At 63.1% G+C, this 24,515-nt stretch overlaps 2 protein-coding genes across 2 annotated transcripts; one reads left to right on the top strand and one right to left on the bottom strand.

The window, feature by feature from the left end:
- On the top strand, positions 1-1,865 carry SDRG_15223 (hypothetical protein). Its single transcript, XM_008621389.1, has 2 exons — positions 1-86; positions 133-1,865. Exons 1-2 carry the CDS (start codon positions 6-8, stop codon positions 1,813-1,815), a joined length of 1,764 nt encoding a protein of 587 aa, XP_008619611.1. The 5' UTR covers positions 1-5; the 3' UTR covers positions 1,816-1,865.
- Positions 1,804-24,332, bottom strand: SDRG_15222 (hypothetical protein; the record flags this gene model as incomplete). The annotated part of the gene is made up of 5 exons (XM_008621388.1): positions 1,804-3,267; positions 3,315-11,032; positions 11,079-15,754; positions 15,802-18,772; positions 18,817-24,332. 5 exons carry the CDS (start codon positions 24,330-24,332, stop codon positions 1,886-1,888), a joined length of 22,263 nt encoding a protein of 7,420 aa, XP_008619610.1. The 3' UTR covers positions 1,804-1,885.
- Positions 24,333-24,515: the final 183 nt, after the last annotated feature.

Here is a 24,515-nt window from a genome sequence, read left to right as displayed (position 1 = left end):
CGCCGATGCTGGAGGCGACAACGTCGTTCCGCGCATGGAAGACCACCTTCCTAGCGTCGTCGGCGCAGTTCCAAGCGTACTACCTCGTGCCGGGCTACGAAGACCCGCTCCTAACTCGTCGACTCGGCCGAGCGTGACCGCATCCGCGCCGAGGCCAACGCCTCCATGACGGCGCAGGAAACGACGCCAACAAGCAACGATGCTCGGGACGTGCTATCTTTTGCGGAGCACGAGCGCAAGCTCATGCTGCTGGCGACCCAGCGCCTCCAGCACACGACCGCGACGATGGCAACCCGGTACCTTTTGTCGGCGATCGCACCGGCCTTGCGCGTCGACCTCAATGAGACCGACGGACCGTACGCGCTCTGGTCGGCGCTCGAAGCCAAGTGCGTGGGAGGTGATCTCTTGGGCTTGCTGCAGTCGCTTGTCGATCTCGAGCTCCGATACCCGACGGCAACTGCAACCCGCGCCTTTCTCCAGGCCTTTGACGTGCGCAGCGCAGCCTTCCTGGACGCACTCCTCGCGCTGGATGAATCGACGACGACCGACGTGGACACTTATCGCTGCAGAGTCATGGCCAAGTTGCAGTGTGTCTTTCTGGGCCATGCGCTCTCGCCCGGTCTCGCGACTGCCTTTCCCGCATGGCAACGGGCCATCGGCGGTTGGCAGTACGCGGAGCTCAAGCAGCGCCTTGTCGAGCACGGCGAGAGCCTACCTGTGTTTGCAGCCTTCCCGCCCCGGCGCCGAGCCGCGCCGGACAGTGCTATCGACACGAAGGACACTGCTATCGACACGAAGGACACCTGGATGGAAGAGGCGCCAAAACGCGACGATGCGCCGCCACGTATGAGCAAAAGCACGAGTCTGCTGCCAACGTCGGTCCTAGTGCAAGCAACCAGCGTCGCTGCCTGCCATTACTGCACTGTGATGCAGCATACCACGCACAACTGCCCTTTGCTGAAAAAAGACTTTGCGGCCAATGCGGTGCGCGCTACGTTTGCGGTGCCGTACATGGCGACGTGCTCCTACTGCCTAGCGCCGTCGCCGCACAGAGAGTCGAGCTGCCCGCACCTCGCAAAGGACCTCACGCGCCGTTGCGTGCGCCCAGCCTTCCAGCTGCCGCTCGGGCAGTCGTGGCCTGACACCGGTTGCGACGTCAACCTTGTCCGGGACCGCGCCAGAGCGCCGATGGAGCTCGTGTACGCCCGCCACAACAAGGATATGCACTGCGCCTACTGCAACACCAACGACCACCGTCTCCACGGCTGCGGCACACTCCGGCTCGCGATGCTCCAGCGCTCGGTGCGAAAGGGATTCGTCGTGCCGCAAGGTCTCTGGTGCAGGTACTGCGTGTCGTTTGGCCGCTTTGAAGGCCACGCGGAAGCCCACTGCCGCTGGCTCGTCGAGCACGTGCACACGGGCGTGCCGATCTCGCGCCAGTGTCTACCTCTACGCCTCGTGCTGCCCACTCTGCCGACGCCCGAGTGCAGCTACTGCGGCCACCAAAGCCACAAGGTGGAGCAGTGCACGATGCTTCAGTTTGATGTGGTCGCTTCGAGCGTCCGCCCCGACTTTTGCATCCCGGCTAGCGTTGGCTGCAGCTACTGTGTCTTGCACCAAAATCTCCGGCAGCACCCACTGGATGCGTGCTACCGGTTGAGAGAGCACCAAGCAGCGCGGCAAGTGCACCCGCGCTTTGCTGTGAGAAGCAGCAAAGGGCTTCTTATGGGCAGCACCGAGCCACGAGATACGATCGAGCGGCTGGCCACGTACTCTGTTGAGGCTCCAAGCAAGCGGTCCAAGTACGGCCCTTGAAGAATCATCGTGTTTCGTTCATGTAGTTGTGAATGGTATCGTGTAATTTGTGTACAAGAAGATAGAAGGTCTAGGGCGCCGTGGCGATGACGTAGGCGCCATTGACAAAGCTGCCGTCGGGCAAGAGCAAACTGTCGGGGCAGAGGTACGTGTTGACGTTTCCGCGCTGGCAAAAGAGACTCATGTAGCCGTTGTTGTTGACGGCTTGGATCCGCATATAGTAGGTTGTCCCCGACACGATGCCGTGACCCGCCGTCGTCAAGAGGACGTTGGTGCCGGCGACGGGCACGCGGTTCGTACCGGAAAAGACGGACGACGTGCTCCACTCGAGGTAGTAGCTTCGGAGACCCGACCCGCCGTAGACGGCGCTGACGCCGAGAATCAACGGACACGGCACGGGCGACGCGAGCGACCCAAAGCACGGAATGCCGTGGTACGGAACATACGGCGCCTGCCACTGGACGTAGATGCCGGCGGTAGGCGTCGCGACCACCGACGCCGCGAGCGAGATGGGTTTGCCGGGGGCGACGAGCGCGGGCACGCTCGGGAGGGGAGCCGCGTCTTGGGGCGCGCTCGGACCGAGTCGGTTCACGGCCGAGACGCGCACAAAATACGCGGTTTGCGCCGTGAGCAGTGTGATCGTGTACGACGTCTGCGTCGTGTCCGAGATCGCGACGCTGCTGCGGTCCGGCGCCGGCGTCAGACTGTCGTACGTCGCCACGACGTCCCACTCGATGATGTAGCCCGTGAGCGCGTCGCCGCCATTGTCGGCCGGCGGCGCCCACCCGACTGTGAGCATACTGGGCGACGTCACACCCAGCACGACGTTGGTGGGCGAGAGCGGCACCGTGGACGGGTTGAGTGAGAGCGGCGACGAGAGCGCTGGGAGGCCCGTGCCTTGCGAGTTGGTCGCTTGCACTTGCACGAAGTAAAAAAGGCCCTTGGTCAAGCCCGGTAGGATCGCGGTAAAGGGCGAGCCATTCGCGAGGTTGTTGACGACCAACGTCACCGGCGACGCTGAAAAGTCGGGGGCGACCGACCACGTCACCGTGTACGACGTGATGATGTCGCCGCCATTGTCCACCGGCGGGCTAAACACCACTTGCAATGTCGAAATCGAGTTGACGGTGAGCGTCACGCCGGTCGGCAAACCCGGAACGACCATCGGTTTTTGCGGACTCGTGACGGCTTGCGGCAAGCCAAACCCAATCGCGTTGAAGGCCGTGACGCGCACGTAGTAGAACTGACCCTTCGTGAGCGCACCGGCCGCGGGAATGACTTGGGCGCCCGTGCACGGCGGGTAGAGGACACCCGCAGTGACCTTGACCGCAGCCACTTGGTAGTCGGTCGACGCACACGTGCTGCCAGCGCAGTTGAGACTCGACGACGACGCGACGGCTTCAAGGGTGAAGTCGTCGCCGGCGTCCAGAAACGTGATCGACCACACATATCCTACACCAAACGCATGAGTAGATGTCCCTACTCACTCTGCAACGTACCGCCGTCGGCTGCGGCCACGGGCGTCCGAGACACGGTCACGCCGTTCGCGATCGAAGCGAGGCCTTGCAGTTTGCGCTGAAGCGACCCCGACGTCTGTTGCCGCGCCACGTTGCACGTGTCGGTGCACGTAGCGCACGCAGTGCAGTAGAGCAGCGAGAACGCGGGCTGCGCGCCGAGCTCTGCCGCCCCAAGCGCGACGGCGTTGAACGGAATCGGGTCGGTCGTCCACACGGCGTTGGCGCGCGTGAGCTTGAGCTGGAACCACCCGGCACCAATCGGCGACGTCTGCGCGACGTTGACGCGGCTCGATGTGACCCGCCAGACTGCATTCACGTTGGCGACCGCACACCACACGCTTCGGCTTCCCGCGCTCGAAAATGCCGGCGACGTGTCGTACTCGACGAGGTATTTCAAGACGGGCGACCCGCCGTGGCTGATTGGCGCCGAATATGTCGCCAGCAGTTGCGTCGACGAGCCAGGCTGGACGCTCACCGAGACGGCGGTGGGCGGCGACGGTACCTGCAGCGGCGGTGTGATTACGACCGGGTAGCTTGCCGCGCGAGGGCCAAACGAGAGCGTGTTGCGCGCCGTGACCGACGCGTAGTACGCCGTCCCGGTCGTGAGATTCGGAATCATGTACGTGAGGACGTTGGCGGCCGTCGTGGCGTAGGATCCGTAGCCGATGGCGACTTCGCCGATGCGCACGTACGTGTAGATGGCCGCACAGACGGTGTCGGCGGGCAGGCACCATGCGCCCGTGTTGAGCACGACGTTGTTGCCGTCGTACACCGTTGCGACGGAGGAGGTTGGCAAAAGGTTGCTGCTGTCGACGGCCAGCGCCGGGGCGTTGCCGACGAACGACGCAAATGTGATTGCGTACGCTACCATGTTGGCTGGAAACGCTCCGTTGGTGATCGTCGCCACCGACACTTGGCCGATCGTCGCGAGCTGCTGGAGCACGTTTTGCACGAGCGACGCCGGCGCTGACGCTGGGAGGTAGTTGGACCACGACGACCCTTGGAACGCCAGTCGGAAAAACCCAGATGTTGTCAGTGCAGCGTTCGCGTTGGTTATCGTGAGCACTTGGACTTCGGGCGTGCCGGGGGTACTGGTCGTACCACCGACGACACCGGCCACCGCTTCAAATGTACTTGCTTGGATCCCGCTACCACCCGTGGACGAGACGATCGCGATCTGCAGCAGCGGCTGGTTGCACAGCGCCGTTGCAAATGTCACGCTCCACTGGTACCCTTGGTTGACATTGATCGCACTGCGCGTGACCTCGACGTTTCCGATGAGCGGCGCGCCGGGCGTCGTGCCGCCCCCGAGGTTCATGAGCGCGCTGCGGACGTTCTCGGGCGCACAGTCCATGGCCAAGCTACCGGTGAGCGAGCCACCAAACGCCAACGTAAAGGTCAGCGCAGTCGGCGCATTTGTCCATTGCAGTTGCACCACTTGCACTTCGGCGCGAGACGCCGTCGTCCACCACTCGACGTTGAAGTAGCTCAGCGGTCGTCCGTTGGACGTGGTCGGCGGCGCCCACACGACCGTGGCCTGCGTGATCGGCGCGTTCGGTTGCTTCATGGGCGTACTGATGCGCACACTGGTCGGCGCCGACGGAGGTCCGGACGGCGCCAACGTGTTGGTCGCAATCGTCGCGAGACTGGAACCGACGCTCGTCTTGGCGCGGACTTGCACAAAATACTGCGTGCCAGTGACAAGCCCCGTGATCGAATACGTGAGCGGCCCGCCCGCGTACAAGGACACAAAACTTGCCGCAGGGACGTCGACGGGGAAGAGACGCCCGGCCGAGGTGAAGGTCGACACCGTGTCGACGTCGACCGAATAAAACGTGACGGCGGCGCCGTTGAGCCCCTGGCCATCGCGCGCGGACGGGTGAATCTGGAGCTCGAGCGACGTGGGCGACTGCACGTACAAGACGGCCGAGAGCACCGGGTCTGGAAGCACATTCGTCGGTGTGATCGCAATCGGGAATGACCATTGACAGTTATTTGGTGGGGTGCCCGAGACCGCCACACGCATGAATGGCACCGAGTTGACAGCAGCAAGGCGGACGTAGTACGTCACCGCCGGCGTGAGGCCTTGGATGAGGTACTGGTACGGCGGCGTGCCCTGGATCGCGACGCCCGACACCGTCGCCGGCGGAATCCGGTAGAACACGACGTCGTACGCTTGCGCGAGAAACGACGGGCATGCGTTGGCTGCCACTGTGATCGTCGTTGGCGACATGGCTGTAATCGTGAGCACGCACTGCATGGCACCGAGCGTGATCTGATTGGTGACGACGAGAACAGAAGTCAAGTCCACCGAGATGCTGAGCGACGTCGCGCTAAAAGCCGTGGCACACCCGGTGCACGCCGGTCGTCCGTGCAGGAAGCTCGTTTGCGTGTCCCACTGCACAAGGTACGACGTAATGTCGCTGTTGTAGTTGATCGCGCTGGTGGCGGGCGGCGCCGGCGGACTGAAGTAGACAACTGCTTGCGTGCCTGAGATGACGACGATGTTGAGCGCGTTCGGGGCGTTGGGCACTTGCCGCGGCGTCGCCGTGGCGACCGTCGACGCGACGCTGGCGCCGTTGACGTTGACGGCGTTGACAGTCAGGAAGTACGGCGTGCCGGGTGTCAGCCCGGGTGTCGACGGCGATACGTAGACGCAGCGCTTGCACGACGCACCGCGCGTCACGACTGTCGCGTCACTTGGCTTGAGCTGCAGATTGCTCGCACGCAGCATGCCCGGCGTCGAGACTGAGAGCAAGTCGACAATGTATTGGTACCCTTTGGTCCACTGATAGACCGGCACACCGAGCGATGAGACGCCTGCAAACGCCTTCGGGCTGCCGTTGGTATCGCCGAGGTACAGCGCACTCGACGGCAGCGACGCCGATGACGTGTCACTAAGAACTGTGTACCAAGTGCCGCCAATTTGAATCGGGACGCCCGGCACGCCGTAGGCAAACGACGCAAAGTTGCATACTTGGCCAGATGCACACGTCACGTACAACTGACCTTGCACGACGTCGACCGTGCCAACCAGCGCAGTTGTTGCGTACGATTGCGCAACCGACGCCGTCCGAATCGCTGGAAGACTCTCGAGCGCGACGCGGACGTCGATCGCGGCCGACTGTGCGTTCAGCGGCGGCGTCGTGGCGCCGTTGAAGGTCAGCTGGAACGTCCCGCTGAGTGCATTCGTAGGACGTACGTAGATGCCCGCCCGGCTCGTCGGCGCCAGCGTAATTGTTGTACCACCGGTGCCGCTGTCCGCAGCTGTGCTCCCGAGCGCGCCATAGACGTAGTGAAACGTCATCGTCACAACGTTGGGCGTAGCCGACGCGCACAGTAAAAGCTGCGACGGCGCCGTCACCGTGACTCCCCCCGTCGGAGCACTTAGCGCCGTCGCGAGTCCGCTCGCCACGTCCCCCAAGAGCGCATTGAAAGGAAACGTGGTCGTGATGCTCTTGGCGGTGATGGCGACCGCGCCCGCCGTGCCGGTACACTGGAACGCCAGGACCTCCTTCCGGTAGCTCGTGCTCCCAGCGGCAACGATCGACGGCACGGCGCAACCGGCCGACGATACGAGAACCGGCTGCGGCCCAAACTGCCCCGAAAACACAATTGCAAACGACGTACTGAGCGCAACGAAACCAGTGGTCGGTGTCACGCTGACGATGCCGTTGATCGTCGCAAGGCCATTCAACATGCTCTGCACGGTCGCCAGCGGCGTCGCCCCGACCAAAATCGTGCCGGTAGCTGCGCCCATGAACGAGAGCGTGAAGCTCGTGCAGACAGCGCCGACGGCGATGCTCTGCGTCGTCGTGGTTGGTGGTGACAGCGTGCCCGACCAGCTGAGGCTCGACGCCCCCGTTGTCACGTACTGCCGCGCCGTCAAGAGCGCGGGGTCCGTGAGACTCAGCGCCATGGGCGTTGCCGCAAACGTATTGGCCGTGTCCCAGTTGACCGTGTAGCTCGTGATGGGCGATCCATTGTCGGTCGATGGCGGGTCGAACGAAATTCCTAGCCGCGTGCCTGAGCCCAGGGACCCGAGAACGAGTCGCCGGACGTCGACGAGCGTGTTTGTCCCAGTGAGCGCCGCCGAGTTGGCTTGGAGCAGCGGAAGACTGCCGCCCGTCACCACGTTGTCGACAAACGTGACGTACCACTCGTACCCGCCCTCAAAGTCCGGGCCGGTGCGCGTGACGGCGAGCGCGCCGATCGTCGCGAGCGTCTGCAGCTTTTCTTGGAGCGACGAGCCGTCGCCAAGCGACTGCGCGGTGGACGCGGGGGCATTCCACGCAATCGGCGGCGTCGTTGCCCCGAGAAACGTGAGCGTAAACGTGCCGCCCATCTGGTTGCCAGCGACTATCTCGGTCACGACAATGTCGTTGCCAATGCCCGAGAGCAAGTTGGTCGGCGTCAGCAGCGGCGCGTTGCCTTGGTACGTCAAGAACGAGATCGACCACGTGTACCCACGTTGTCCGTCGGGTCCTGTCCGTGTCACGAGGACAGCCCCGACCCACGACTGCTGCTGCAGAATGGACGTCATGGTCACTTCGTCCGCATCGAACGGGATCGGGTCGGACGCGCCGAGGAGGAAGCTGCCGCCCAGCACATTGCCGTCGACGATCGTGGCGCTGGCGCAGGTGGCCCCACTCACGGCGCTAAAGGTGGCATCGGCCGAACAGATCCACTGCGGAACGTTGCCGCTGACTTGATCGAACACGATCGTCCATTGAGTACCACCCTGGTCGTCAGGGAGGGACGCCGAGGCGTACACGCTCGGGCCGCCGATCGGGAGACGCGCAATGTCGGCTTGAAGCACACTCGCCGAAGCCGTCGCCGCGGCAAAGAACCCGCTCGCAAACCCGTTGGGATGCGTATACGTGACCGCGACGCTGGCTGTCGTGGCCGTCAGCACATTGTTGACGAGCGTCTGGAACGGTGTACACCCCGTGGCCACGACGAGCGCCGGCACGGGCTGCAATGGTACGTACCGCGACAGGCCGTGGCCGTGGAAGAAGATATCGTAGATCGCACCGTTGGGCGCGACCACAGGGTCCAACGACTGCACAACAACCACCGCATCGATGTTGGACAGGAGCTCGAGCGCCGCCTCGAGATCGACCGCAGCAATGTTGAAGGGCAGGCATGTCGTCGTTCGTGTGCCGCCAGCAAACGTAAACGACAGCGTAAAGCCGCCCGTGTACAGCACGGCGGCGCTCTGCACGACGAGTCGCTGGACAGCCGTGTTGGTGCCCATCGCGCTCTCGAGGTTTTGGCTCTGGCGTAGCGAGTAGGGGGCACCGCCCACAGTTGCAAACGCGGTGCACGCCACCGACGCCGCTGCGGTTTCCAGAATCTGCATTGGCGCTACTTGGCCCGCGACGTTGAGGCTCACAAAGGTTACTGAAAATGTGTAGCCGAAGTCGGAGCTCACGCTTCCATCGCCGGTGCGCGTCACGACAATGTCGGTGGCGGCCAAGCCTCCCGTGTTCACCAGCGCCGCGGCCACGTCGCTCGCTTGGGCATTCCAGTTGATGGCCGCGGTCGGGTATGCCTGGTACGTCAAGGCGCCGTTGTTGTTGTCGCTGCGTGTGTCCGTGTAGACGAGTTGGAACTGCCCGGCCGTGATCGTGGCGCTGGCAGCGATCGCAATGACTTGCACCGTCGGTTGTCGAAACGCAATGTTACCGACGACGCAGGTGCTCGACCCGCAAGGGTTGGTCGTGACCGTGAGCGTCTGGACCTCCGAGATCATGGCCGCCGACGTCGTCACCGACTGCACTTCGAGCACGTGACGCGCGGCCGTTTTGACGCGCTGGACTTCGCTCACAAACAGGTCGAGGCCGGTCTGAACGTTGACGGGCGGCGGTGGCACAGCGCTGGGAATGATCGATGCCGACGTCGACCACGGACTTGAGCCAATCGCCGTCGTTGCCGCAACGCGCATGTAGTACTCGTTGCCTGGCTCCAGGCTGGTCACAGTATACTTGTTGGACGGTGACCCTTGGACAAAGTTGTCAAATACAGTGACGACGCCCGTGACGTCCGTGCTGTCGACGCCAAGTGCTGCAACGTCGCCAATCATCTCGGCAAATCGCAGCGACCACTGGAACCCGTTCACTTTGTACACGGCCAAGTTGACGCCGCGACTACCAATGTAGGTTGCAGGTACCGCCGCCGACGCGACCGTGGCCAGAGGCACATTGGACGCAGAGAGCATGTTCGTGCTGGACCCGGTGCGTATCGTGGTGACGGTGACGGTGCCAGTGCCAAAGTTTTGGAGGTTGCTTTTCGTCGGTGGGCCAATGTTGCCCATGACGAGCGGTCCGAGGCAGTACACGGTGTAAAGGTACCCATTCGGCGACAAAACGGGGTCGGTGCGCACCGTCACCGTGACGCCCGACGCGGTGCCCGTTAGCGTCGCAAAAGCCGCCTCCAGTTGGACTTCAGTGGCTTTCCACGACACGGTCGTCGTTGTGCTACCGAGCGTCAAGTCGTACGTGGCGCTGAGCGCAATGTTGCCGTTGGGGTTCGATACGACGATCTGAATCACAGCAAATTGTTCGTTGAGCACGGAAAACGTCTGCGATACGCCGTAGAGCACGGCAGCGCCGACAGCGTCCCCGGCGTACGGCGTCGACAGCGCGAGTCGGTTGTCCGCAGAGCCGCCCGCGTACACGGAACCCACCGTCACGGACGACGTACCAGCAAAAGCGGTGCAGCTCGAAGTGTCGACGACAAGGAGCGGCAGTGTGCCACCAAGCGCCGCCGCTGTAAACGTCACTGAATACACAAACCCGTTGGGTGCGAGGACGGGGTCGATGTCCAAATTGACTACGACGCCGTTGGCGCCGATCGTGGAGAGTGCGTTGAGAGCGGTTTGGACAGCGGACGCGGCTGCGTTGTAGTTCACGCACGTACCCGTCGTTTGGCCGAGGAACCCGATCTTGAAGCTCGGGGTGCCAGCAATCGGTGCCGTTGCGTCCGAAACGACGATGCGTTGGACCGCGTAATTGCCGCCGCCGTTGACGACGCTGGCTACGATGCGCCGCGAGCTGCCGCCGACGATCGACCACCCGTTGGTGCACGTGGCTTCGCTCACGATGGCGATGGGGGCCACGTAGCTGTATGAGCTTCCGACAAAGTAGAAATCGTAAGCATACGCTGGCGCTCCGTCGCGTAGCGTCTGCACATAAATCGACGGCAGACCCGACGACACGGGCGAACACGCTCCGGTGCCCATGGAGAAGACGACGAGCGGTGCCATGTTGCCGAGAACGTTGCTGAGACCGACGCGAAGGTTGCCGTTGTAGGCAATCGTGTACTGAAACCCGTAGCCCGACGCCGCCGTGCCGTCGCCGGATGCTGTCACGACGATGTGGCCACTCATGACATTGCTCAGTCCGTTCAGCGCGGTTTGGAGCGCGGCCGCCGAGAGACCGTAGTTGAGACAACTCGTCGTTGCCGTCGCGCCGTTGTTGGTCAGCGCAAGGCGAAAGTACCCGTTGGCGCCGTTCACGACGGGGGCGTTGGACGCCAGCACGAGTTGCTGGAGCTCGGTGGTTGACGTTCCAGAGCCGTAGGACGACACGAGCACGGTATCGGGCCACGCGGCGTTGACTTGGGCCTGAATCGCCGCACTCGTGTCGCCCCACTTGATACACGTCGTCGCAACGCCGCCCAACGAAAGCTGGTAGTATCTACATCACAAACAATCAGCACGACAAGATCGTATGGGTACAGTACCCTGTGGGGTCGACGACGTAGCCCGAGTCGGTCGAAAGAGTAACGCGCTGGTGCGCCATGCGCCCTCCGTTGAGCACAGTGGCTGCTGTTGCTGTTGCTCCAGCAAGTGCTGTGCACGAAGCAGTGTCCACCGTGAGCTGCGCCACGTCACCAAGAACGGTGACACCGCCAAAGTAGATCGTGTAGACGATCTGCGTGTTGGCACCGACGACTGTCGCCGGGCTTTGCGTGACAGTGACCAAGCTGTTCGACCGCGTCGGGTCGATCGTCGTTACGAGACCATTGAGCACCGTAGCGAGCGTCGCTGTTTGTACCGGCAAGCACGCGGACGCCGTCGACGCGCCTTGGTAGGCGAGCGTGAGCTTATAAAAGTTTACCGTTGCCACATTCGTCGGTGTCCACGACGCCGTTGGCAGCGACACTGTGAGCGTCTGAATCTCAATACCCGTGCGTGCCACCGTGTAGATGCTGCCGCTGAGGCGCACCTGGTTGCCGGGAAACAACGTCGTTGAGAGCGACGTCGGTGCCACTACACTCGGCGAGGCCCTTGCCACCGTGACAGTCGACGACGCAACGACACCCGTCACAGGGACATCGCCATTGGACCCGACCAGCGTGTTAGCGGACGGCGGTGGTCCAAAGCGAATCAAATCCCCGGGTGCGAAATACTGCGTGATATCGACACCCGAGATGGTCGCCACATTGCTGTCCTGCGCAATCGTCGCAATGGCGAGCGGAATGCGGTACATTGACAAGACGTCGCTGGTGGTCGGAACGTAGCTCATCGACGGCAGTGCTTCGATTGCTTGTTCGAGAATGGGCGCCGACGCCGCGTACGGAATCGGTGGCGTGTCGGCGCCGTCGTAGGAAAGCGCAAACGCTCCCGTGATCGGCAAATTGCCCTCGGTCACGGTGATGACGTTGACAGCCGACTGGGCGCCCGTGAGCGCCGGGTACGAGACCGTGAGAGCGTTCATGTTGCCCGTGCCTGGTGGAAACGTGTACCCGCTGTATGCGCCGGGGTTCTTCAGAAACACGACACGCCACCGGTACCCGCCGCGCGTGCCGTCATTGGCGACGGCAACGTCGTCCCAACCGCCCGCACACCCCGTCGTCAGACACCCGAGCCCCACCGACGGAATTGCAAACTGCGTGACGCGGACACGCCCGAGCGTGTTCATTTCGTTGAGCTTTCGCTCCAAGCGGTCCGCGGTCTCCAGGTAGGAAATCGCACGAGGTCCAAACGTCGAGTGATAGTCGATCGTGAACGAGCCACCGAGGGGCACCGATCCGGGCTGAGTCTCGGCGACGGTCACTTGACAGACACAGGTCGGCGCGGCTAGAAACGACACGGTCAGCGGCGCCACGTTCCCAGCGCCTGGCGGTGAATTGCCAGGGTTGGAGATGAACCGAATGAGCCACGACATGGCACCGTACTGTCCAATGACCGTCCGTGTGACGCTGGTGACGCGGCCGTTGGCCCAGATGCCCGTCTCAAGTGACGTCGCGGACGCAGCGCGGAGGACACGTGCGATAGCATTCTCTTGCGCATTCCAAGGTAGTACCATAGTGAGAGCGAATGGACCGCCCGTGAGACCGCCGGCCATCGGTACGCAGACCTGGTCAATGACATCAACAAAGATGGGCGTGACGCTGGCCACTGAAAAGACGCACGACGCGTAGCCTGCGAGGTAGAATTGGTCGCCCGATAGCAGCGTCGATGGCAAGTTGGGCTGCGCCGTCGTCAAGACGAAGCCACCGACGATCGCCCCGCACGTCGAGCCAAGTGTCGCGCCCTGGCACGTGGCCGCGAGAGCAAACCGACTCTCGACCCCCGGGTCCCCCGTCACCTTGAAGACACTGAAACTAGACCGGAGGATGACGCCATCGACGGCCACACCGCACGGGTTGGTCGTCTGATCGCAGATTGCGATCGCCGGCGTCGAGGCCACCAAGCTGTTGGTCGCGACAGTGAGCGGTGGCACGTTCCCAGGTGCGTTGCACAAGTTGTTGACCGAGTCGTGCTGCGCGCAGGGCTCCTTGTCGTACAAAAATGTGATCGTCCACGTATACCCCCCGGTCAGAACGTTCACGGCGCTTCGCGTGACGGCGACTGTCCCGACGTTGGTCATGGCCTGCAAGGTTTCTTGCATCGACTGTCCGCTGCTCTGGCTCTGCACCGCCGTCGCCCACGCGTTGTGCGCGATGGGTGCACTGGTTGCGACCACGTTCTTGGACATGTAGAGGCTCGACGTTGTGTCGAGCTGCAGTGTGAAGGTGCCTTTGAGCGGGCCAACGCCGGGCTGGGACGTGCCGACGACGCAAGTTGGAGAGCCGTCGTTGGCCGTGTCGGTGAGTCCTTGCGCCAAGCACGACAGCTGTAGCCCCATGGCGGTGAGCGGCCCCACGTGGCGGCCCCACGCTTTCGAGTACCCCGTCTCCCACACGTCGGTCCACGCAGCCGGAGGCCCCCACCAGTTGCCAGGCGTGTACACTGCGTGGTCGGCGGTTGGGTCTTTCCACGTTGACGACGTAAACGTGATGGACCACTGGTACCCGCGCACTTGCGTGACGGCATTGAGGACACCGGATGTCGGTCCGAACGGCCCAATGCGCGAGACAGTCACCTGCGAGGGCTGGATCGAGTTGAGGTTGTTGAGCTGCGTCGCTACGTCTTGGATACTAGCATCGTACGCGATCGGGCCCGTGGTTTGTCCGTTGAAGGTCAACTGAAACGTGCCACTGAGCTGGTTGCCAGGAACCACCTCGTTGGTCGTGATGCTGACGCCGGTGCCGACGAAATTCGGGGACACGACTTGAATCAGCGGCACGTTGCCCCCCGTGTTGGCGTCCGTGTACGTGATCGACCACGTAAAGCCCAAGGCTCGCGTCGGAAGCGACCGGTAGACACTTACACTGGTCCATCCAAACTGCGCCTTGAGATATGTCTCGAACGCCGTATCTCGGACCGTGGGCCCCACGAGAATGTCGCCGGCGTCCGTGTTGGTGCCAAGGACGCACGCGGCGGCGGTCACGACACCGTTGTACGAGAGCTTGAACGACCCGCTGATTTGGTTGCCGTCGACACTTCCGAGCGACGGCGTGAGCAGACTCGTTGCGTCTTCGATCACAACAACGGGCGCCGGAGTGGCCCCAATCGCATTGCCGAGACTGCTTGTGAACGTCATCTTGGGGACGTTCCAGCCGCGCGACAAGAACGTGATCGTCCACGCGTAGCCGCCCGACCAGCGCGTCGGCGCCGGTGGGTACATGCTGCGCGTGACGCTGACTGTGCCCCAGACCCACTCGGCGACGGCGCCAACGCCTTGCAGCAGCTGCGTCAGCGCGGCCGGTGTTGCATCAAACGGAATCGCCGGCGTTGTAAAGAGAACGCCGTCGGACGCCCGCGTCAGCGACAGCGTAAAGGTGCCATACATCATGCTGCCGATCGACGTCCGTGTCACCGAGCACGTCTTTGTGCCGCTCGTGACGACGATGTTGGTGGCGTCGCACGTGAGGAGCGGGATCGTGCCTGTGTTGCTGACAAAGCTAATCGCATACGACGTGCCGACAAAGGCGAGGGACACGACCGGCGTTGCGACCACGGACACGGCTTTGCCGAGGCTGTTGAGAAACTGCGTCGCCACGACCGTGTTGACCTCGGGGTACTGCGTCCCGCCGGCGCCTTGCCGCATGACGAGGTTTGAGATGGGCGAGAGCACTTTGGCGGCATATACGGCGAGCGTCGCGGATGAAAACGTCGAGCAATAGCGCCCGACGTTGTTCGTGTCGACCGTTAGCGTCGTGGCCGTCCGCGCCGAGATGCCAAAGACGCACGGACCAATCTGAAGCACGGCCCCCACGGCCACCACTGCCGTCAAATCGACGTTGACCGAAATCGTGGTGCCGTCAAACGCCGTAGCACACGTCGCGCAGAGCGCCGGCGCCGTCGGTTGGCAAGCGGCGCTGACACCCGGGAACGCACCGGTCGTGACCGTCGGGTCCGAATACTGCTCGCACGTGTAGAAGAGTCGAAAGACGCTGCCAGGATTGTACACGGGGTTGCTGCCAATTTGGGTCTCGGACGTTTGCGTTGGGACCGGTGATTGCAGCGGCGCGAGCGTACTCTGGAGCTGGATCGCAGGAATATTGCCAGCGACTTCAATGCCTGTAAACGTGATGCTGAAGTCGAGTGTGAGTCGGTTGTTGGTGTTGTCGGGCGTCGAGACGCGCGTGACGACTACCGTGTCGACGTTGGAGAGACCTTGCAGTGCCGTCACAAAGTTCGATGCGCCCGTCGAGTCGACTGACGACGTGACCGCTGTCGTCACGTCGACGGTCTGCGCTGTCATCTGGTTGGCGCAAAAGAAGCACAAGGTGGTATCGAGGCTGATCACGAGACCGCCAGTTATCCCCGCGGTAGTCGTAATGCCCGTAAACGTGATGCTAAAGGACTGGATCTCATTGACGCGGGTCGTGCCGACGACGACGGTTTGTATCTCGGGGGCGCTCGTCAGAGACGTCCGGACGCCCTGGACTTCGTTGATGACCGTTGCGTCGAGAACGATGGTTTGCACTTCGTTCCGATCGGTCGCCGACGTCGTGATGGTCTGGACCTCGTCGACAACGTTGGCGCACGACGTCGAGATCGTTTGAACTTCGTCCACGCCCGTCACCTACAGAAGCGATTCGGTAACGAGACGACCGCAAGGCGAGTGAGTACCGTGGTTCGGACCGTTTGGCGTTCGTTAGTGACCTGCACCGTGGCCTCAATGTACTGCGTCTCGGACACGGGGTCTGTTGAGACCCACAGCGTCTGCATCTCGCGAACGATGGGCACCGAGACTGTCGCGGCGTGTCCGCTCAAGTAGCTGCTGTTGTCGTCGTACATGAGCGCATACGACTGCAGTGGCAGGCCACCATCGAACGTTGGCGTCTGCCACGAAGCCAAGACGCTCGTCGCACTCACATCGGTGAGTTGCAAGCTACTCGGGGTGCTCGGCAGCTGGTTGCTCAAGACAGCCGACAGCGGCGTTGTCGCCGCCACAGGACCCGCGCCGAGCCCGTTGAACGCCGAGACGCGGACAAAATACGTGCCACCGGGCGTGAGCACCGACGAGACGACGCCCGTCAAAACGTTTTCGCCGCCAATAACGTACTGCAGCGTCGTCCCCGACACCATGGCGAACGCAGCGGGCGAGTCAAAGGTGGGCGAGACATCCCACTCGATCATGTACTGCGTAAGTGGGATCCCGCCCGAGCCGCCAAAGACGGGAAGCGCCGTCGACGGTGCCTGCCATGAAACCAAGTATCCTGCGCTACTGACCACGGTCAGCGTCGGAGAGATGGGCGGTCCGGGGCGCACGTTTTGAGGCAGCACCGACGATGGCACGGTGATCGCCCAGTCACTCGTGCCCCGGTCGTTGGTCGCAGCGACGCGAGCAAAGATGGGGACTTGCATCGCGATCGGGATGTTGTAGTAAAATGGCCCCGTCGCGCTCGAAGACACGATCATGACAGAGTAGTAGTCGAAGCCAGGGCTCGTGACGGACGAGAACCCGACATCGGTATCCCACTGCACCGTGTACGACATCACGCTTGTACCACCGAGATTTGCGGGCGGCGACCAAACGACCTTGAGGAGCGTACTCGACAAGACCAAAAGCTGCACATTAGTCGGTGCGGACGAGATGCCCCGGGGGGTCTCGTACTGCGGCAGACCCCACGCACCCGGGCTCCACCCCTCCGAGTTGCGAGCGCGAACAAGCGTCAAGTACGGGACACCTGTCGTGAGCTGGGGCACGACCGTGGTTTGCGCGGTACTGGCAACGAGCTGCTGGCACGTTCCGGCGGCGCCACTGCTCTCGCAGTAGTACGTGGGCTGCACCCCGGGGCTCGTGATTGCTGCATAGATCGTCGCACTGGCCCCCGTGAGGCCGCTCCCGTCGGGAACGATCGCAAGTACGTCGTTGGCGACTTCGTGCGCAAACGTGACAAACCAGTTGCGTCCGTACCCGTTGGGCGACTGGGTCACAACCACGGACGACACCGTGTCGAGTGCTTGGAGAGCGCTTTGGAGATCGGCCGCCGAGGCGTTGAACGGAATCGGGTCCGTTTGCTGCGACATGACGACACCGTTGACGGTCAGCGGCACAGTGAGGCGAAACATGCCGCCGATCGGCGCCAGTCCGTTTTGGACCGTCGTGACGAAGATGCCAGCACTGGTGCCGCCCCAGTTGTCACTCGGCATGACAACGAGCGGCGGGACGTCACCGATATGCATGTCACCAAACGTGATTGACCACGTAAACCCGTTCGCGCTCACAAAGACGGGAACCGGGACCGTCGTCGTCACGGCTTGTCCCAGCGCGGTCAGCGTGATCGTGGTGCCTGCCAACGTTGCAATCGTGTACGGTTGACCCGCAATCGTAACCGCGTTCCCCACAGCGAATCCGCAGCACGTTGCGACGTCAGTCGTCGGCGCCTGCGCTATCGCCGTCGTGGCTGTCGAAAGAAGCACGTACAGCCCCGGCACCGCGCGCATGGACGTGGCGGACGTCACGATCACGCTGCCAACACCGGGAACCAGCTGCAAGAGCGACTGCACCGAGCCGACGCCGGTCGCCGGGGCGTTCCACGCAATGTTGCTCGTGCTCTTTCCCCGAAACACAAGCTTGAAGTTGCCACCCAAGCTCGGTGACGACGCGACGCTCGTGACTTGCTGGATCTCGGGCAAGCCGCGCAGTGCCGACGTCGTTATCGTTTGAACGACGGGCTGCCCCGCGCTGCGAAACCACTCGACACGATAAGCGTCGACGGGCGCACCGCCCGTGCTGAGAGGCGGCGACCACGTAACACTTAGCGCCGTGGCGCTGGACACGGTCGTCGTTACGGTGTTCGGCGCCGACGGCTGCGTCCGAGGTATGCCTTGTGCGAACGGCATCGTCGGCGACCCGTACCCGACAGTGTTGTAGGCCATGACGCGGGCGTAATACTTGGTGCCCGGCGAGAGGCCCGAGACGCGAAGGGCGAGCGGGTTCGTGCCGTGCACCTTCTTGGCCACTTGTACGCTGGCCTGGGTGCCCGTTAGCGTCGCCGTCACAATCTGCAGGGGAAAGATGTTGCCCGAGCCCGACACGATGTTGTTCTTGATGTGTGCGAACGTCACGGACCAGCACGCCGTGTTGAGCGCTGAGCTCAAGATCGTCTTGGAGACCTTGGCCGAATGGATGGACGATGTGGCTTGCAGCGCAGTTTGCATTTCGAGCGCCGACGCGAGCACCGAGATCGGTGCCGTCCAGACGCCGTCGAACGATACGATGAACGAACCCACCAGCGGCGACGACGCGCTCGTATAGATGTCTTGCACATCGTACGTAAAGGCGCCGACACTCAAGTCGCGCGTGCCACGCTGGATCTCGGTCACTTGCAGCTGCGCCAAGTCACCATTCAGCATCGTGCTGTCGGCGCGCAGCAGCGCCAAGTCACCCATATTCGCCATGAACGTGATCTTCCACGCCGTGCCCCACCCCAGACCAAAGCGCGAGACGACGATCGGTGTCCCGGGGACGTTGGCATTGCCCGTCAAAAGGACCAGCGCCGACGTCATTTGAGCGGCCGAGCATGCGTACGGCAAGGGCGCTGTCACTTGACCGCCAAACGCCAGCGTAAACGTACCGCCTTGGCCATTTACACTAGAGAATAGGACTGCACACCTTGTCTAGAAGAGACCAAGTACCTTCGGAAACTGGTGGCCACTTGTTGGATCTCAAACTGCTGCCGCACCGTGATAGTGCCGCCGTCAACGCCCAAGTTGGTGAACGTAGGGTCCGACGTATACTCGATATTGTACATAAAGATGGGCGCTCCGCCGTGGTACATGGGCGGCTGGTAGCGCACGTCCAGCCACGTGGCGCCGTGAGCAACGTCAAACGTCACACCCCGAGGTGGCGATGGAAGCACGGCGTTCATGGCCGTCGACGCCGTGACGGCGGCACTCGCAGCGCCAAACCCTGCCGCGTTGGTTGCCGAGATCCGCAGCGCGTACGTGGCGCCAGCGTTGAGCGCGGTGTACCACGGACCACTGGCCGTGTGGGGCGAGCCTTTGCTGGTCGTAAACTGGGTGATCGAGACTTGAGCGGCGTTGCCGCCCGTCCCAACGGTGAACGTCGTGCTGAGTGGCGGGAGCGTCCGGCGGTTGTAATTCGCGCCCCAAAACGTAATCGTATGGACAAACCCAACGCCAACGGCGGTCGACTGCACCGTGACGCCGTCGACGACCGAGAGGGCTTGCAGCGCCGCCGCAATCGTGGTCGTGGTGGCCGACCATGGCAAGGCTGTCGTCGTCTCGCCCATGAACGATACCGTGTACGTTGCCCCAGTACCAATGGCGGCGGCGGACGTTGCCGAGAGGGTTAGGGTCTGCACATTGGACGGCGTCCCTAGTGTGACCGTGTTTGGCGCGACAAAGTAGGGCCGGGTCGTGCGCAAACGCGCGTCGAGGCCTGCCCAGTTGAGCCCGGGAAGCGCGTCCACCGATGCCAGGTTGCCGTACAACGACTTGAAGACGATCGGGTACCGGAAGCCGCCGGCGCCAATCGTCAGCGTGCCTTGCACAATTGGCGCTCTGAGGACTCCAGTAAATGTGACCCAGTTGACACCGACCGACGTCACGACATACTCGCTCCACGTACCGTCGGGCCAAGTGTACCAGACATAGTCCCCCACCAGCACATTCGACGAGAGGTCCGTTGTTGAAATGAACGCGTTGCGGTAAACGGGCGTCGCCGGCGTCGACGCAACGACGGCGGTACCGGCATACGCCGTCGCCAGTGTCAGAGTTACACCGTTGACGAGTTGCACGGTATAGAACGCTGCACCGATCGAGATGACATCGCCGGCGACGATGCCACTGCCCGCCGAGACGACCAGCGTCGTCGAACCCGCCGTGGCCGAAACAACCGTGATAACAACGGCATACGTCGCGATGAAGCCTGGGGCTGACGTTGTGGACCGCAAGAGAGTGCCCGCGGACGCCGGGAAGGTGCCGCCACCAATCGCATTGTCCGCCAGCACAATGTCGGCGCTCGAAACGGACACGATCGTGTGTGTCTCGCCGTTGAAGCGGATGACGTCCCCAGCGACAACGTACAAGCTCGGGTCGATCGCGCTCGCCTTGTACAGCACCGACGTGAGCACGGGCGAGTTGGCCGTCGCCGTGACCGAGAGTGCAAGAGCCGTGTACCCAATCTGGCTCTGATCGCTCGGGACATTGGTGAGGGCCATGGCGACGTTGACATTGTAGAGCTTCTCGAGCTCGGCAATCACCTTGTTCATTGTCGCGGCGACGCCAATCGGAGTCGTTTCCGTATCGTCGAGTGCAATCGTCCAGTCGCCCGACAAGCTATTCAGCGCCGACGTCGACGTAAACTCGACCACCGGAAACGACTGCATGACCGCATTCGTGCCGGTCAAGAAGGCGTCGTCGACCACGATGGTGTCGATCGCGTCGGTAATCGTCGGCGCAAACGTGACCTGCCACGCACGACCGTACGTCCGGTGACGGAGCGTCGTGACCGTCACGGGGCCGTTGACCATGGCCTGCATGGCGGCGGCGACCGCGGCCGCCGTCGTCGCTGTCACACTGAGCGGCGCCGACTTCAGACCCCGATAGAAAAGCGTGAACGTGCCACCCAGTGGCGAGTCGGCATCTGCGATGAGCGTCTGAATGGCAGGCGATCCGGACGCGCACGGGCCTTCGTACTTGAGTGTTCCGATACGACTCTTGACGGCCACGGCCGGCGCCCACGCGGCGCAGGACCCGGACCCGGCATTCAACACCCGCAGCGTTGGCCAGACGCCAGTGGGGTAGTCGCCATAGAACTGTATCTTGTATGTTGGCAGATCAAAGAGCCGCAAGCTGCGCGACTCGCCGGTGAAGGTGGCACACGGCTTCGAGGGGTCGGGCAAGGCGACTGCGATCGTCGTCGCTTGGGCGGCCGGCGCCGTCGACACGGTAAAGGTGCATGCGTCTTGCGTCGTGTCGCCCGCATTCTTTTGCACCCGGAGAAGCGCACCGACGGGAAGGGCCGCGGCTTGGGCGGTGGTGAGCCCCGGGCCCCCGGTGCTCACGATAGTGAGCAGCCCTGTCGAGCTGCTGTAGCCCGTGACAGCGGCCACTTGGCTGCCCGGTAAAAGCACCTGCTTGAAGACATCGGTTCTCTCGACCGAGACGCGGCCGACGTTGGGCAGCGCCATGAGCAGTGTCTTGAGAGACTGCGCACTTCCGCTTGCGACAGCATTAAAGGGGATGCACGCAGTGGCGGACGCCTCCAACTGGAGCTGGTACGAGCCGGCCGAGACGGTGGTCGGTGCAAACAGCTGCAGAATTTGCGTGGCCGACGACGGGCCGACGACAAACGTGTTGCACTTGCTGCTGGATGCACTTAGGACAAGCGAGCTGTAATGTGCAGGAAACGTTGGCGGCGTCAGTACCGCAACCGCCGGTGTCGTGATGGTTGCGCCCGAAGCGACCGACGTGAGCGACGAGACGACTTTCAGTCCTTGCGCCGTGGTGACATCGATCGAGGACACGCGGTTGTTACTCAACGACGACTGGGGAAACGTCACCCGCCATCGGTACCCGAGCGGTCCACGTACGCTTCCAACGGTGTCCACTACAAAGAGAGCAAACGTGCCCGCAAAACTCCCGGTGCCAAGGACGTTGGGGGTCACAGCGACGGCAATATCACCAGCAAGCGGCGTCGACGCGACCGTAAACAACAACTGGTTGACAACGAGCACTGTGCCCACCGGGAGCAACCCCACTTGACTCGAGGTCAACGGTGCGCCAAGCGTCAATGCTCCGAGAGACGAGGAGAAGGCCGAGACGGCATCGGCGGCCGAGCCACCTCCAAGAACAAAGAGCAATCGCGATGCCGTCACGGGACGCATGGTTGGCAGGCGGTTGAGTGCGGCGGCCAACGCGCTCGCCGATGCGTCCACGGGCAGTCGTTGCGACAACTGGCTGCCGTACGAGAGCTGAAAGGTTCCTAGCATGTCATTGGGGACCTGACTGTACACGTCGATGGCGACGACCATCGGTGTGCCAAAGCCAGCGTCCGTCGTCGCCTCGATCTCGTAGCTGGTGATGTCGCTACTGTCGGTCGGCGGCACAAACGTCACTTGGAGCTGCGAAAAGGACACGGGGAGTATGGACGCGATTTGCGGCACCGTCGGTGGTCGGTGCGTGTACGCCTGCAGCTGCATGGTCCCTTGGCCGTACGCCTGCAGCAGATTGGACCCGGGACTCCACCCAATGCCATTTTGCGCGCGTGCGCGCACGGCCAGTGGTGCTGCGCTCGAGACGCCGCCGAGCACAGTCTCAAACATAGCCGGGACCCCGTTCGTCACTTCGGCGACCGTGATCGTCGCGCCCGCGCCCGAGAGGAAGTTGCCCGTCAGACTTAGCAGCGGAAGCGGACCCATGTTGGACGTGAACGTGACGAGCCATTGGTATCCGAGCCCGATCGCCGTGCGCGAGACGTTGACAGAGCCGATCGTCGGGAGGGCCTGGAGCTTCGTCTGCACGTCGCTCGCGAGCTCGTTGTACTTGAGCAGCGCGCCTAAGGACGCTGTCGACGTATAGTACGCGCCAAAGTTGAGGTAGAAGTAGCCGCCAATGGGTCCTGTAGTCGCTGACGTCGTGATCGACTGCACCTCGTAGACGGCGCTGCCAAGCACCGTTGACGACAGAAGGGTGCCAAAGTCGGGAAGGACGCCGACACTGCCGGGTACAGGGGCGAGGGTCGCCGCGCACCCAACACAAGCTCCTCCGTACTCGTCGGTCAAGTGCGGATCGACGCGGAGGCACGGCGAGGTCGGGCAGCTCGTCGGGCCCAGCGACGATAGCGTGATCGACCACACGTAGCCTAGTTGACTGGACGGACCGACGCGCGAGACGGCTGCCGTGCCGAGGCCCGGCAGCGACGACAGAAGCGCTTGCATTTCACGTGGCGTGGCATCGGCGCGGACCGTCACCTTCTTCCGGCGCAGTACCGTCGCTTGGTTCGACGAGGCGAGGGTCCACGGCGCCAGCACGAGCTCGTTGGCGATGCTGCCGAGGGTCACGGTCGACGTCGTGATGGCGTGGACGCTAAACTCTTGGCCGCCGATTTGGATGTCGTCGCCGACGGCCACCGTCAGTGTCAAGTCGGTCGACGTCGCCACGGTCGCGCTGCCTTGCGTCACGGCGACTTGGCCGACGGCCGTGTCGTACACGTAGACTGGTACGTTGTTGGCACCGAGGATGTGCTTGGTGTCGAGCGGTACTTGAACGTCGGTGAAGGGCGCGGACGCGTGGATCCGGAAGCGCTGCCCGCCAATGCGCACGACGTCGCCGCGGCTCAAAAGGCCCTTGAGCGAGTTGGCGACGGTTGTCACCGCCACGCGAGACCCGGCATCGACGCTGATCGTCACGGTGGGTAGTGCCACCCAGTCGCCTTGGTAGCCAACCGAGAGGTCCATGGTTCCCCCAAGGCCGACGCCATTCGTTGTCGTCATGAGCTGCCACACTTCGGGCACAAAGCCATAGGTTCCCGGCGTCACGCGCGCGCCGGTCAGCGAGACGAGGTTGCTCGCGGGCAAGAAGGGCGAGCAGACGCTGCCGACGAGCACGTTGGGCTGTGGGCCGTTGGCGAGGACCGGGCCTGTAAACGAGATCGTGTAAATGAAGCCGTGTGGCGCAGCGCCAAAGGCCGACTGCGTCACGCTGACGCCGTCAATGTTCGGGAGCTCGTTGAGCGCGAGCGCAAGTTGCGTGGCCGTCGCGTTCCATGCCACGCAGTTGGGCGACGCAAACGCGCCATGTGCATTCGTCAACGAGAGACGGTACGTACCCGACGCGATCGGTCCGTCGTTGCTACTGATCGCAAACGTCTGGACCTCTGGGATGCGCGTCGCGACGTCGACTTGGTACGCGAGCACGGGCTCGCCGTTGCTGCCGAGCGGCAGGATCCCATACGGCGGCAGCACTTGGACGCGCAGCGCCGACGTGTTCTCGGCATACGCGTAGACGTTGCTCGGGACGCTCGGGACGTCTTCCGGGTAGAAGACAGCAGCCTCGCTGCATGGCGCGAGGAAGAGCCGAAGAAGGACGAGGAGGCTCCAGGCCAGCACGCGCCTGCCCATGCGATTTGGAGACGCGACTTGATCGAGGATGGATCCGGCCGACGACCCTTCGAGCATTGCTTCCATATCCGGATACGGTCGCCGGAAACAGTACCACAAAGGTCCGCCGGGCGAGTGCCATTGCCATGAGCGATGCTGCGGCTGGTAGCGCCGCCGGGCGGCTTGTGCGCGCAGAGTGGTCGCACCTCGGCGCCCTCGCATGGCGACGAGGTTGAAGTTGGGTCTGGCTAAATGCACCCAACGTTGGAC

This window comes from Saprolegnia diclina (genome assembly GCF_000281045.1).
Source record: "Saprolegnia diclina VS20 unplaced genomic scaffold supercont1.86, whole genome shotgun sequence".
Lineage (NCBI taxonomy): Eukaryota > Oomycota > Saprolegniomycetes > Saprolegniales > Saprolegniaceae > Saprolegnia > Saprolegnia diclina.
This window is presented reverse-complemented; position numbering and strand designations above follow the sequence as displayed.

Bases quoted from the DNA above. Each gene is read 5' to 3' on its own strand.
- SDRG_15223 (XM_008621389.1), top strand. From the start codon at position 6: ATGCTGGAGGCGACAACGTCGTTCCGCGCATGGAAGACCACCTTCCTA. The intron at 87-132 runs GTGCCGGGCTAC...GACTCGGCCGAG, and splicing joins AGTTCCAAGCGTACTACCTC to CGTGACCGCATCCGCGCCGA.